At 45.0% G+C, this 15082-nt stretch overlaps 1 protein-coding gene across 2 annotated transcripts; it reads right to left on the bottom strand.

Moving 5' to 3' along the window:
• Positions 1 to 640: 640 nt before the first annotated feature.
• On the bottom strand, positions 641 to 11420 carry LOC307221599 (sushi, nidogen and EGF-like domain-containing protein 1). 2 transcript variants are annotated; one of them, XM_079986255.1, is made up of 8 exons: positions 10915 to 11420; positions 8268 to 8315; positions 7928 to 8002; positions 7070 to 7200; positions 4711 to 4992; positions 3485 to 3622; positions 1515 to 1825; positions 641 to 787 (listed from the first exon to the last, which is right to left on the bottom strand). In XM_079986255.1, coding segments are annotated over exons 2-8 (975 nt in total). In that variant the 5' UTR covers positions 8305 to 8315; positions 10915 to 11420; the 3' UTR covers positions 641 to 786. The 2 variants fall into 2 exon arrangements, with proteins under 2 accessions (XP_079842381.1, XP_079842382.1); XM_079986256.1 differs by lacking the exon at positions 10915 to 11420 and adding an exon at positions 10841 to 10864.
• Positions 11421 to 15082: the final 3662 nt, after the last annotated feature.

The following is a 15082-nucleotide window of genomic DNA, read 5'->3' as shown; positions in this document are numbered from 1 at the left end:
TGGGACATTCCTACCACATGGGGAGGTATGTGCCTGTGGAGGTGCATCTTCTCCAGAATTTTGGGGAAGTTCCTGGGCGTATTAGCGTTAGTGTCCGTGGTGTTAGGTACCACCTCTAAGTGAGTTTCAGAGTGAGTACTTTTCTTTTTGCTGATATGGATTTAAAGGGAGGTTTAGACCGCATTCTGGTCCATTGGGTGGGGTTAATCTCATAGTTTATGTTGTCCGCCCACTGTTTTTTGAAGACAGTGTGACTTCTGAAAAATGTTTTAAGAGGTGGCACCTGTTAATAGGGAATGGTTCATATTGCTCAGTGGCACAGCAGGTTCAGTTCGCAGCAGTTCCACAGAGGACTGGGAGAGACCCTTGTCAGAAACTCCTGCCAGGCAGTGCAAGTGATGCTGAACTAGGTGGACCCAAGGTTTGATGTATAATCCAGCTTCCTATGTTACTAATTTAGAAATTAATCCCCCCCACACACACCTTTATATATGCAATCTCTCTCTCTCTCTCTCTCTCTCTCTCTCTCTCTGTGTGTGTGTGTGTGTGTGTGTGTGTGTGTCATTACACACAGATTTCCCCCCAAATAACATTTTCAGATTTCCCCCCGCTCTTGAGATACATAGCACAACTACAATGCTAGAAGAGCTTAATATTTTATTGCTACACTACAATTAAGCTGCAGTTGCAGAAAGCCTCTAGAGGGCAACAGAGGGATAGTTCTACATCCTGGCTGTCTCTCTCTTCTGACGGCAACAGCAAAGGTCTTCTGAGGAAAGTGGCTTATCTGGAGTGGGGGAAAGAGGCAAGATGTTTGTTTTTACTGATAAGAAAATTAAGTCATTTTAAGGCCTGCCCCAGAATCCCAGCTTGAGTTTGTCCCCTACTTATCTACATTGTCCATTCATACTGCAAGAAATTGCAAGCTCAGAACACACAGTGTGCACTGTACAGGGGGATATCGCTTTGGACTTGCAACAAAGTCTTTCTTTCAAGGTTATCTACTGAAAGTGTTTGTATTTGTGGAGTATCTAGAAGATTAATCAAAAATATCAATTAAAAACAAAACCTGGAATGAAACCAGTCATTTTAAAACAATTATACATACTAAGAGCATGTGTTAAAATTGCATGCTACAATGGGTAGGCTTGCTGGAACAAAAATGCTTTTAGCAGTTGCTGAAAACAATACAGTCTACTCTGCGAACATCTGCTTTGTGTATGACTTAGCTGGATCTCACCCAGTGTTTCTGCAAAATAACATATGGAAGTGACTTCCCTATAATATTGAAATGGTAAGAAGGACCACATTCAAGGTGAGATTTTGCAAAAGCTTGAAAATAATGTGAAAGGATTCTGCAGTATCTTCTGGGGGGGGGGGAGAGATGCAGGAAGGGCGTGTGGCTGAGGGCATGGTCTCTGCTTCCATACAATGCCCTGTGAAGCTTTTTCCTGTCAACTTCCAGGAAAAGCCAGCTAGTTCCAACCCTTCAGGCCTTGGCTTGACATACTTACCATTCACAGTGATCACTCTCCTCCTCATCACTGTCCACATGTGACTGTTCTTCAGGAACCTCCTGGTTGTCCTCATGGTTGTGATGTCCTGTTTCTTGCTCAGGGAGGTCCTCTTCTTTCTGGGGGACTTCTGGTTCTTCTTTCTTAGGCGTAAGCTCTTTAGGGTCTCCAGCCGGTTTGAAATTGTCCACCTGGAACACCCAGCGTCCTGGCACATCCACGTTGCTAGTTTTTGTAATGTTGATGACTTGAGGAGTGCGGGAGCTAGGGATGTTGTAGTAGTTCTTGTTATCGCCGCTGTTGAAGCCGGCCTGAAATAAGCACAATACCAGCTTGATACATGCATAGCAGTCAAATGCTGCTTTGTGGCAAGAAGCAACAACACTTTGGACTTCCAGGGAATCTTCCCAGGGTCTCTCCCTCTCAGGGATGGAGTCCAAGCACTTGCAGGATGGACAGGGTTCCTGAACTACTGCAGGAGCTATCAACAAACTGGTTGCTCTGCTAGAGACTTCCACTAAGGTGGGCTCCCTCAAGGAAAGTGGCTTTTTGCTGCAGAACTACTTAAATCAGGGATGAGGAACCTTGGCCCTCCAGCTGTTGTTGGGCTCCAACTCTCACCCCAGGCAGCATGATGGGCTTTGTAGTCCAACAATATCTGGGCAGCCACAGGTTGCCTATCCCTGACTTAAACTCTCCTTTGGTTCCAATACTCAGGTGTGGGGAACTTGGACCAAGCTGGCTGTGGATGGTGGGAATTGTAGTTCAGCAACATCTGAATGGCCAAAGATTCACCAATCCTGCAATATCCAAGTTTCTTGCTTGTCAGATATTTGGCCCAGCACTGTTTCCATCCACATATTGAGATATCCAGGGCGGTCATTTGCTGCTTTGCCACACCTGGTCAGAAATATCCCTTAGCAAGATGGAAGGAAGAGACAACCCCCGACCAGAAAAAAATGGCAAACCAAGTTGATGGCAAAATTAACTGGGAAGTTCAGGAACCAAGAAGACAAGAACTTTTAAAAAGAACAGGGAAAGTTTATAATTTACATCATTGTAAATTACATCATTGTAAGCAGGTTAAAACATTGGCAGGATTTTAAACACACTTGTAATGTAACAGAATGTATGGATAATTTAGAAAGATAAAAAAGTGAAGAAGTATTGATATGCAGTAGAAAATAGGATCAACAGGACCCTTGGAAGGGATGGGGGGTAGTCAGGAGATTCAAAGTAATCTCGATATTTGGATTCGGAATAGATTTTGTTGTATGTTTATATTCTTGAAAATCAAATAAAATTTTATTTTTTTAGAAAAAGAAATATCCCTTAGCAAAACTCATGTTAGGATTGCTGGTTTGCACCCAGATGGCTTTGGCTTGGTTTCTGTGATGAGAACTGTAAAATACTGGCTCAACTTGCAGAAGGTCCTTGGCATCCCAAGTTGGAAAGGACAGGTAGCAGCAGAGGTGGATTTGGGGGAGTGTGGCAACAGTGGGAGCAGAGACTTAGGGTGCCACTGCAGCAATGATTTAGAATGGAGCACAATTTTAGCATCACACAGGGTACTGCTGACATTTTAGACCCCAAGATCCACCCCTGCTAGTAGCTGCCAGTGTGGAAGATCTGTCCCTGAAAGCCTGGGCAGGGCTGCAGCTCAGTGGTAGAGCTTTGCAACAGATAGTCCCAGGTTCAATCCCCAGCATCTTCAAGTAAGGCTGAAACCCTGGAGGACCACTGCTAGTCTGAGCAGACGACAGTGGGTTCAATGGGCTAATAGCCTGACTCAGTGTCAGCCACTGCCTGTTAGACCATTGTAGACCAGACCAATGAAATAAGTCAGCTAGCTGTGTTCCCGGATTTGAATGAAAAAGCATGTCATTCACTCTGGCACCATAAGGGTCTCTGAGCAGCTCTTCTGAGAGTACCGCCTGGAACCAAATTCTCGGGTCACAGCGTGGGCCTACCTGTGCTGGGATTCCTCCTAAACCCGTTCTGGGATTTCCCTGACTTGCTGCCCCTGTAGTCCATTGGATGTCTGCATAGTTGAGCATCATAAAGGAAACATGGCCATCAGTAGATAAGATAGCCTGGAAGGTGTTTACCTGGAGCAAAGACAAGCAGAAAGAGTGAGGTTGAGAAGACACACAATGAATTTCATGGCAATTTCCTTGGCCTATATCTTTTCCTCTTTGCTGTAGCTGCTGGCTGGCTATGCTCTTCCATGCGCATTTGGCTTCTTGGTGCTACAGCTGCATTTAAGAAAGGGATGCATGTTTCAACAAAGTTAGGAGTTGCTTATGATGGGCAAAATATCTATAGAAATTAGGGTTGCTTTGCACCTTAATTTCAAGAGTGGCTTCCTGGGGAAACGGTTCCTGTTTCTGGTATGTGTTAACCCTAAAAGGCCTACTCTTAATTTTGAACTCCAGCTTCTTTCATCCCCAACCATAATGGGTGGGTGGGAATGGGCATCATGTTGGGGAAGGCCGATGGATAGCTGTAGATATTTTGTGTGCTATACACTGATTTCCAGTGACTCTGAAAAGTGAGTATGCAAGTAAAAATTGGTGGTTATGCTTGAAACAAGCACTCCAGATGAGGCTTGCACAGTAGTGCAGGCCTGGAGTCCAAAGGCATCTCTCCCAGCCAGCCTTCAGCCGATGGATCCCAGTCTTTCTTCTCCCCTCTTCTTTTTCCTAGAACACCTTGCTAAAAGACTCCCTTTACCTGTCACCTCACACCCACTTACCCTGACACCATCTGTCTCCCCAGGCCAAAGGATTCCTCTTGGATGGACCATCAACACCTTTTGTCATGTTAACAGATTTGCTCTTCACTAGGCCAGCCAAACTGGTTAACATAAGCAAGCCCAGGGATTCCTGATCTGACACAGCTCTGCACCTTGTTCTTTCATCCACTTCCCAGTTAATCAAAATCCTACCATTTTTTAATTCCTAGGGTTTAGGAGGTCCCCTTCCCCAATCTATAATAACACTCAACTACTGTAGATGGACCAATGGTCTGACTCCACTAGAGACCCAAATTTGGGAAACACTGCTGTGTGATAATCTAGTACAGAGATCTCCAATGCCTGTATCAGAGCAGAGGCCCATGTTGTCCCAGACAAGGCCCAACTGGAAGGAAGATGCCCGAGCCAATTAGGCTCTTATTTAAATGCGGAATGACTTACCTTACTGGACAAAGATCCGAAATAGGCTACACGGTCCCAGGTGGCAATGAAGAGCCAGGTAGCTGTGAAACTGATTTCAGGGAAGTAGTTATTAATGTCCCGGGTGACATTTCTCAGCAGTTCTGGTTTCTGCGTCTGCCGGTAATAGACATGGCCACCTAGAATAATGTTGGCATCCGCCCAGTAAGGGGCAACAAAGGCCTTTCCGTTTACCACGGGGATGGCTTCGGGGGTGTACTCTGGGACGGGCACGGAAAAGGAAACCACCCCATTGTTGTTGACCTGTGAAGGTGCAGAGAACAGCAACGTAAGCATAAACATCAAAAGGCTAAAGTGCCCCCAAGCAAACCATCCCAAGGGCTATTTCCTTCTCACTGCTAAGAATTTTCAGTTTCTGATCTGAATCCTCCGGGTATCGGCTCCTAGACTCTGGGAGCAGCACAGTGTAACAGGCAAAGGGGGTCGATACCATGACTGGGAAGTGAGACTGTGCTGCTGGGGTCACGTGCTTAGGCTAGCTGCACTGCTGATGACATTCTGAATGCACATATCTGAACCAGAGTCCCTATTCAGCAGCTGGTTCATGCATTATCATCATCATCATCATCATCATCACCACCACCACCACCAGCAGCATCCTCCTCCTTCATCTGAGGATCACAGAGCAGTTTACAATATAAAAACACAAAAATACATGCCATAGTAACAAACCAAAGCAATAACCCCCACGTACGTAGTTTAAAAGGCCATCAATCAATTAGCCAAAGACCTGGGAGAAGAGGAACGTTTTTGCCTGGCACCAAAAGATATGTAATGAAGGTGCCAGGTGAGCCTCCCTGCATTGTTGCCCCTTGCCTAGGCATTTGGATCACAGAGAGTCCCTATGCATGAATTGATGTTCATTGCCTAGCAGGTGGTTTTCAGCCCCCATCCCTCCCCCATCTTTCTGAGAACCTCCGTCAGTGATTGGCATCGTCCTGCGTCATTTATCTATTTGTACATGCACACTATTTATAGCCTGCCCTTTGTCAAAAGACCTCAGGTAAGATCCCTTGTCCATGGGAACTCTGCCTACCAGCAGAGGCATACCTAGGTTCCCTTGCACCCTTGGTAAGGAGATGTTGGTCACCCAGAGCAGTGAAAGAGTGGCCTGAGTGATGGCCAGGCAAGTGGGCTCCTAGTCAGAGTGAAGAGGCTCGTTTTTGCACCCCCCTGGGCCTGCAGCCCTTGGCAGGGGCTAGCCTTGCCAACCCCTAGATACACCCCTGTCAAACCAATGATTCTTCAACATCAACTTTGTTGGAGAGGTCATGTTGTGCAGATGCCTGATTATCGTCTTCCAAAGCAACTACAGTGGTACCTCGGGTTAAGTACTTAATTCATTCCGGAGGTCCATTCTTAACCTGAAACTGTTCTTAACTTGAAGCACCATTTTAGCTAATGGGGCCTCCTGCTGCTGCCACGCCGCCAGAGCACGATTTCGGTTCTCATCCTGAAGCAAAGTTCTTAACCCGAGGTACTATTTCTGGGTTAGCGGAGTCTGTAACCTGAAGCGTATGTAACCTGAAGCGTATGTAACCCAAGGCACCACTGTACTCTATTCTGAACTTAAAAATGGAAAGCGTAATGCTGATGGTCAACAAAAGAGGTTCAAAGACTGTCTCAAGGCAAATCTAAAAAAAGGTAGTATAAACCCAGACAGCTGGGAAACACTGGCCTGCAAGCACTCCAGTTGGAGAACAGCCTTTACCAAAGGTGTCATAGGCTTTGAAGACGCTCAAACTCAGGATGAAAGGAAGAAAAGTGCTAAGAGGAAGACACACTTGGCAAACCCTCACCATGAGCAACTGCCGCCTAGAAACCTATGTCCCCACTGTGGAAGGACATGTGGATCCAGGATTGGCCTCCACAGTCACTTACGGACTCACTATTAAAACTGTGTTTATGGAAGACAATCTTGCTCAGCTATGAGTGATTGCCAAAGAAGACGACACCCCTGTATATCATTTTAGCATTCCCTGACATCTAGGGCTTATCTACGCTAACCTTTCCTCCGTGCTTTAAAGCTCTAAGCACTCTTTTTATTTTTGCTCCAGAGCTTTCCCTGTGAAAACCCACCCTTTAAGTGCTCTGACATAGAACTTCAAAGCATTAGTTTCTGCCTGGAAAGTGCAGGGCAAAAGATAATAAGCCTCTAGTCACAGTATTGGCTATCTGTTCTTCCGGCTACAAGAAGATTGAAGTTTGTAGGATAATGGGCATCCTAAGAGCAGAACACTTGAGGCTGAAGTGGAACAGTGGTCACGTTCCCCTTTCCTGTGATTCATTTTTGCTTTGTGCCAAAAGGGATTATACTTACATAAACGCTGTGGTAAGTCTTGTCGTAGAAGGTGAAAGGTACCAAAATGGGAATCTTAGGGGACGTCCCATCATCTGCCGTGGGGTTCTTCATATCTCCTGCAGCTTCCCCATAGGGATACAGGAGGTGCTCTGGACAGAAAGGAGAGAAAACACTTTGATGCTTCAAACCTGACACAAACCTATGAAAATCGGGGAGGGGTGATGTTGTGTGGCATAACAGAGCATCCTCAAAAGGAAGGAAACTGTTCTCTATGTTCTCACAGCTACCAGATTCTGGAAGGAAGGAAGATTTGCACAATAGTGACCCCCTAAATACTCTGCTTAAGAGTTTTTGCTAGGTGAACCTCCATCTTGGTCTCAGTAGTTGTTTTATGCAGACCTTCCAATTGTCCCTATTTTCCACAGACAGTCCCAGATTTACAGAAGCCGTCCCAGTTTCTGATTTGATCCCAGAATGCCCCACTTTTCCTTAGGACGTCCCTATTTTCATCAGAGAAATGTTAAAGGGTATGGAGGTATGCCCTTAGGCAAGGAGAAATGTGACTATACCACCTTTAGAAGACATCTGAAGGCAGCCCTATATAAGGAATGTTTTTTTTTAAAATGTTTTGTTATGTTTTTTACATATGTTGGAAGCTGCTCAGAGTAGCTGGGGAAACCCAGTTGGATGAGCAGGGTAGATGATGGTTGTTATGGAATAGAATGTCCCTATTTTCATGGGAGAAATATTGGAGGATATGTAGAAGACTTCAGCCAGCTCATCATTATCTAAATCAGTGCTAAATAACTCAGGTTTCTAGAAATACTATTTCTTTGGAGAAAGCTCCACCGACACCCCATGAGGGTCAGACTTTACCGTTGGTTTCTTTTGTTTCTTTTGTTTCTTTTATTGTTACTTTTGTTTCATGCAACCAAAAAGTCGAAGCTGAACCTATAACAGAGAAAGGAAAGACAATGATGAGTCTTCAGGGGAAGAGTGCTGTCTCTTCTGGAAAGCTTTCTGGGTCTGTGGATTCCCCTGGGGGATCTCACCACATCTATCTGTCAATTTAGCAAGGCTTTGCAGCAGCTCTCCAATTTGTGATGGGCCTTCTCCACTTCTCTGCATTTTTCACTTGTTCTTGGTCTTGTTTATGCCTCTTTCTCCATATACCAGCTTCTGGTGAGACTCAGATTGCTGCCTCGGTTCAACTTACCTAGCAGAAGTAGCAGGAAGGCAAAGGAAGTCTTCATATTGGCGTCTCCTTCCCAAGCAGCAGCATATGACAAGCAACATCCCAGGAATTGAGGAGAAAGGAGAGGGCATATAAAATTGAATTAAGACATGAATGCAGGAGGGAAAGATGCTTTTACCAGTTGTGTGTATGTCCCCCCACTCCCACTCACCCACATCCCATTAAAGCAGAGGTAGGGGGATCTGTGATCCTCCAAGTGTTTTTGGACTCCATTTCCCATCAGCTCCAACCAAGATGGCCAATGGTCAGGGATAAGGGGAGTTGTAGTCTGCAAACAGCTGGACCGTCACAGGTTCCCCCTTCCTACATTAAGAACTCCTAACAATGGATCACACTTTTTGGGTCTGAGGCCTGCCTGTCAGTTCCACTCTTCCCCATTGCCTATGTGAAACTGGCCAATAGTTGGAAGAGGAAAAATCTAGTGCTCCTTTGAATTTTCGTCACTTGATGTGGAATATTCTCCAGACAATCTCTGACCATGCAACTCTAGGCATGTTTACTTGGGTGTAAGCACTAGGTAAGTGGACAGGATTACACCCTAAGTGTTTTACATATATGCCAAAGTTACTTGATGTGGATATCGGGATTTGATACCCTGTGATATTTTGTTTCAGCATTTGATGTTCGACTAAAGAGGTTTGATTTCAGAATCTGATATTTGCCTGTGTCTGATAGCTGATACACAATTCTATTTATTTATTTAACTATCTAAGCACTTTGCATATCTCAACAATTTACCATAGAGTTTGAATTCTGAAGCAAAGGATGTGGCGGGAGAAGCATTTTCAGAAATCAAAGTGATAGAATTGGAAAGTTTGGTGCGTTTTCAAGCATTTCCGCCTTAGGAAAATGGAAGGTATCATCAGGAGGTCCTGAGCGGAACTTAACTCTTGCATTGCAAAATTCCCAACAACTATCAAAAGTGCACAAGGTATGGACTCATTCTGTGACATGAGGTAGCCCAATATATAGTAGTACCTCAGTTTAAGAACAGTCCTGTTTACGAATGATTCGGTTTACGAACTCCGCAAAACCAGAAGTAGTGTTCCGGTTTGTGAACTTTACCTCAGTCTACAAACGGAAACCAAACAGTGGAAGGGCACCAGTGGTGGAACACCTCATTGGGGAAAGCGTGTCTCAGTTTAAGAACGGTTTCAGTTTAAGAAACGGACTTCAGGAATGGATTGAGTTCGTAAACTGAGGTACCACTATATTGGAAGGTTGGGTGGATGTTCCATTGGAAGCACAGGTGAGGGGGTCACAGTGTTGTGCCACCCCACCAAAGATGTGCTCACTGCCCATCCAACCTCCCCCTCTCCCCATCAGCCACATTTAGGAGCCTCTGTGGTGATTTGGTCATTTTAGACTCTGGACTTTATGGTCTTACAGGCATCGCCCTCTTAAGATGACAATGTTTATCATTTCACTGCCTTCAAAATGTAGTAAGCCAGCTCTGCTGTGCTTGGAGATCTACCTGCTCATTCTGATTGCTGGGTGGGGAATAGACCTCTGTCCCCCAAGTCCTGCTTCGATGGCATAACCGGGCAGTTTTTGTGCATGTTCTGATTGATGCACGCTGGACAATTTATTTCACAATGTTTATATACATCCTGATTGTAATAAAACCTCAAAGTGATTTACTAAAAAAAAAAAAAAACACTGAAAAGAAAGTGAAACCACATATTTAAACCACCCAAAAATAATTAAAATCCAGGAGAAAAATGCTTTAGCAGACACCGAAAGGAGTACAGTGAAGGCACCCGCCTAACGTCAACAGACGGAGAGTTCCAAAGTGTGGCTGCCTCACTTGCACATGAATGGAAAAATTTGGGTCTCTCCCTCATGCTGAGAATCCCTAGGCATGTTCACAGTTTCGCATGTATAGACGCTACACACGGCTACCTCACATGTAAATGTTGGGTTATGGGGCCAGCATGTATGTTGGCAGTGGCAGGTTTGGGGGGGGGGAGCCGGCTAATGCACTGTACTCACTATTGTCTGTCCTCATAATTACAACTTGCCCCTTCCCCTTAAACCTCATCGCTGAGCCAGCATTTGAACCCAAATCTCTGCAATCCAATATCAACATGTTATACCCTGCAAGTGTCTGGGGGGTGGGGGGACGGAACATCCTGTTTTTTTGCACAAGAGCATGGCGGCCATTCTGAGCACTGTGATCTCAAGTGGGTCATGTGACTTTTGTGTGACACGCATCCTGGTTTTGGGACATGCCATTCACTAAGCTATTTCAGATGTGCTAATAACCTGGAAATGGCCCAGGAAGGCTTCTGTCTCAATGCAAACAGCAATGAGGGAAGGGCGCTTTTTGTTGGTATCATGGCAGGGGGAGGAAAGAAGTAAAGCCCTTTGCGCGCCCCCTCTCTCCCCCCATCCCTCCATCTCCATCCATTGTAGTCCCAGATGTTGCTAAGGCTCTCCCATGCTGCTCTTCATGTAACAAAAGCATGCAAGTTAATTGCATTCAATTTCATGTCTAGCTTGGCCGCATTATGTGTGTGCATTTGTAAAAACACCTGTCTGTCTTCATGCTCCTGATATATTGAGGATGCAGAAATTTCCACTTGCCTTTAGCCCCTACCTCACTTACCTTTCTGCTCCTTTCTTCCTCCACGTCTGTTGTCGCCCAGGCTCAGACATCCCTAAGGAGTCCCTTCTGGTTTTATATATACAGCCCTGCAATATTTCCACACCCAAGTTCCCCCGGAAAAATTGACCTGCCTCCCAACTGCTCTTCCCTTCCCTCTGACCTGGCCTGATGCCCTAGAGGGATTCCTAACTCAATGGCAAGATGGAAGCTTTAAATCCACTCTTAATCCATTGTGTATGTTTTAGGGGTGTGCGCAGGCCCCGAGATTTGTCTTGTAGCTGAGTTTGTGCATTTTAAAATTACTGATCTGTTTTCAGACACTCTACTTTTCCCTCTTCGGTCTTTAATTTGGGTTCTGAGTTGTATCAAATGAAGCTCCGTGGTTCCCCTTTTGCTATAATGGGTAATCTAAAAACAGCTGTAACTCTTCTCCCCTTTTGACAAAGTGAGTGACATTTATGAGTCCCTTCAGAGTGGATCAAGCTTGCCAAATTGCAGTGGAATGGGTTCGGAATGTTTTTGTAAATAAAAGAGATCCACTTTCCTCCATAAGTCCAAACAAGGGGCACCATGGGGGTTTCTTGCTCTTTCTTGCCAAGTGGTGTGCATTTTTGTCTTCATATTTTTTTTTAATTTTTGAACCTTCACACTGGCCATTCTGCACATGCTTTCTGTCTAGAACACGGCCTGTGAAGTAATGTGAGGTATATTTGCTTTCCTTAAAAAATGGCAATATGGGATTTAAAACAACAACAAACAACAACAACAACAACAAAATACCTTAAATCAAGTTTGTAACTATTAAAAAAATATATCCAGAGCTGTGCTTTAACCATAAACCACCTCTTCAGTTATCTGCAAGCAAAATTTTGAATAGCCTTATCTTTTAAAGCTATTGAAACATTGTGATGTATAGGAAAACACACAGCCCCCAAATGTATCTTCTCAATTGTAGATATTCTCAAGTTTGCACCTCCTCGGCTCAGCACCCTGGGGGGGGGGGAATCTGCCCCCACACCCCTAAATTTGGTACTGGTGGGGGCCAAGAAACACAGTTGCCATGATGTCAGGGCACAAGTGAAGCTGTACTATAGACTAAGGTGACCATGTTTCACAGGTTGCTGTGTCTTCTAATGCAGATGTAGGGGAACCTGTGGCCCTCCAGATGTTGCTGAGCTGCAACTCCCATCATCTCCAGCCACTGGCCATGCTAGCTGAGACTGATGGGAGTTGGAGTCCACCAAAATCTGAAAAGCTACCAATTGACAGCTCTGTCCTAAAACATCCAGCCTGACTGTGTGGTTTGAAAGAAGCTCCTTCCTCAAGACCTCACTTCAGACTGCTTTATCCCAACTCTATGAAAATCAGTATTAGCTGTCCTCCACCCTATGTTCTTCTGACAAGGAGTTCTAAGGGCCCCAATCTAGCAGTCCCAATTAAGAAAGCAGAAAACAACTCATTGCCGAGAGGGCAAGGCGGATATGGATTAGGCCTTGATCCTCTTGTTTGCTCCTTTACTGAGAGAAGATCAACAAGGATTAGGTGAACATACAAAGTGTGGACTCTGCGCCATGATCATCCCACTGGGCTTGAACTCCCAAATGTTTGCAAAAGGAGATATGGATTGGGGAACAGGATCTTGCCACACCCCTGGGAATTGGTGTATTGTCCTCCGTCTCAGCAGTGAGCATCCACAACAACACAGAACAAGTAACAGGGCAAATGCACTAACTCTCAGTTGCCCAGCCCTGTAAATCCTATCTATATCACTTCACCAGGAAGCAGCTGTATCTCTTAAAGCAGAACGTTCCAAACTTTTCATGTTGGTGACACTCTTTTGAGGCATGCTCCATTTCACGACACAGTAATTCATTTTTGTTAGCAGACAGGAGGTTAAACTAACCCCTTTCCAGACCCAGGAGGAGCATGGGGACCGTTTGTGTGACACACCTACACACTAACGTGTCAGGACACACAGCTCTGTCTTAAAGGGACGACACACCAAACATCTGGCTAAGAAACATAGAGGAACAGGAAACCATGGATAGAATAACTGGTAACTCAATATGAGATGGAAAATGAGGTCCCTTTTTTGGGAATTAAGAAGAAATTAATTTAGTTCACATTTCAGTGCAAAATTTGCGCTTCTCTTTTGCAGCATAACCAAATAATGCATACGAAGAGGTTTGCATTAGGGTTCATCCATACTTCGGCTTGCCCCATGCCTAGAAAGCACAGATCCAAGCAGTTTTCCAATTGACCCACTCCTTTTCTCTTTAGCTTTAAATCAGAACGAATGGCAGTCCATGGAAAACTTGATTGCCGTTTGCTCAGATGGAGCACGAAAGAACGGTTTTCCCTGAGGGAAAGCGGCAAGGCAAGAGGATGTGTGGATAAGACCTTAGTGAAAAGTGCATGTGCGAAAAATGCATTCTATTATGGGGAATTTGCTGGCAAGACTATATGCACTAGGTGAAATTGCATGGGAAAATGTGCACAAATGTGAGACAGATCCATCTGTCTCATGGAAATGTATGGATCATGATACCTTTAAAAAAAATGCCCTAAATATATACATTTATGAAGTGAACTGAATTTTAAGATTAACAAAATGCAAAACTGGGAGAAATCAAACTGACAGATTTTTGACACCGCATTCCTCATTTAACATAGACATGTTAAAGAGTCTCCCTCTTGCTGCTGTCCACTTCTCTTGTCAACCTCTCTCTGGTACAGTGGCGTTGCAAGGGGGCTGGGGGGGGCGTGGCCCTGGGTGCATTTTTTTGAGGAGGCACAACCATGCCCCCCAACAACAGGCTCCCTCATCTGAGAAATATTAGAGAGGGGGTGGAATAGGACATCCCTATTTTCACCAGAGAAATGCTAGAGGGTGTGAGAGAGTGTTTGGGAAACTGAAAGTTGGTTATCAAGGGGTTGCCTTGCTTCTGTGAATCCCACTTTCAGATGAAATAAGAACCCCTCAAATCAGATTTTGACCTAGAGGTCACTGACACGGTAAGGACTCATCTGTGTCCATCCATTCATGTTCTGCTTTTTCGCCAGTGTTTCTCAGAAGATGAAAGGCAGAGTCTGGTCAAAACGCTGATCTCCTTCCTGACTTCCCAAGGTCCTGCTGTTCAGGTCTTGCAATGCACTCACATTTTAAAGTTGTTTGCCCATCCCATGTGCATATCTACGGCTCAGTGAATCTGCTAGGAGCTGATTCATTTGCTGGTGCACTGATCCCTGTGTAACTATTAGCAGAGAATAGGACTTGGGTGGGGCAGGACAGCCCTAAGCCCTTGGAGAGCCATCTGTTGGCACCTGCCTGGATTCAGTTGTAAGAAGAGGGTAGAGCCCCATATTGTTGCACAGTACTGCAAGCTCCAAGTGGCTGCAATTGTCTGAAAATGACAATTTCTGCTTTTTGAGATCCATTCCCCAGGTCTGCTCAGTGGCATTTATCATTCCAGATACCACCTTTGGAAGGCAGCCAGGCCTCAAGTGGGAAAAGTAGGAGTAGTTGTTGTTTTTGGATTAGGACCCGAGTCGGCACATCATCAAATAACTTTCGGGGGGGGAGGGCAGGTGCCCTGGCAAGGCCCAGCATGGACACTTGCCCTGGATCACCCTTTAAAAGGTTTATTTGGTCCCAACCTCTCTTGGGTCAGTACTGGGCAGAACCCATATCCGCTATCATTTCTCTGATGAAAATAGAGATGTATTATTATTATTATTATACCCCATCCATCTGACTGGGTTGCCCCAGCCACTCTGGATGGCTTCCAACATATAAAAAACCATAATAAAAAATTAAACATTTAAAAAAAACCCTTCCCCATACACGGCTACCTTCAGATAACTTGGAGGTCAGATAACTCCATACCCTCCAACATTTCTCCGATGGAAATAAGGACATCCTAAGGAAAAGTGGGACATTCTGGGATCAAATAAGAAACTGGGGCAGCTTCTGTAAATTCGGGGCTGTCCCAGGAAAATAGGGACACTTGGAGGGTCTGCAGTGCACCCCATTCAAGTTGGCTTTCATGAAGGAAATGTGTGGAATAGCTTGCAAGGCACTCTAGTAGGAATGCTTACTTACTCTCTGTAGGCACTAAATAGCAAGAAACAGTGAGAGTAGGGACTTTGCAAGAGTAATGAAGACAGT

Source organism: Podarcis cretensis, assembly GCF_951804945.1.
Source record: "Podarcis cretensis genome assembly, chromosome: 8".
Taxonomy (NCBI): Eukaryota; Metazoa; Chordata; class Lepidosauria; order Squamata; family Lacertidae; genus Podarcis; species Podarcis cretensis.
Note: the sequence above shows the minus strand (reverse complement) of the source record. Positions and strands in the feature narration are given on the sequence as shown.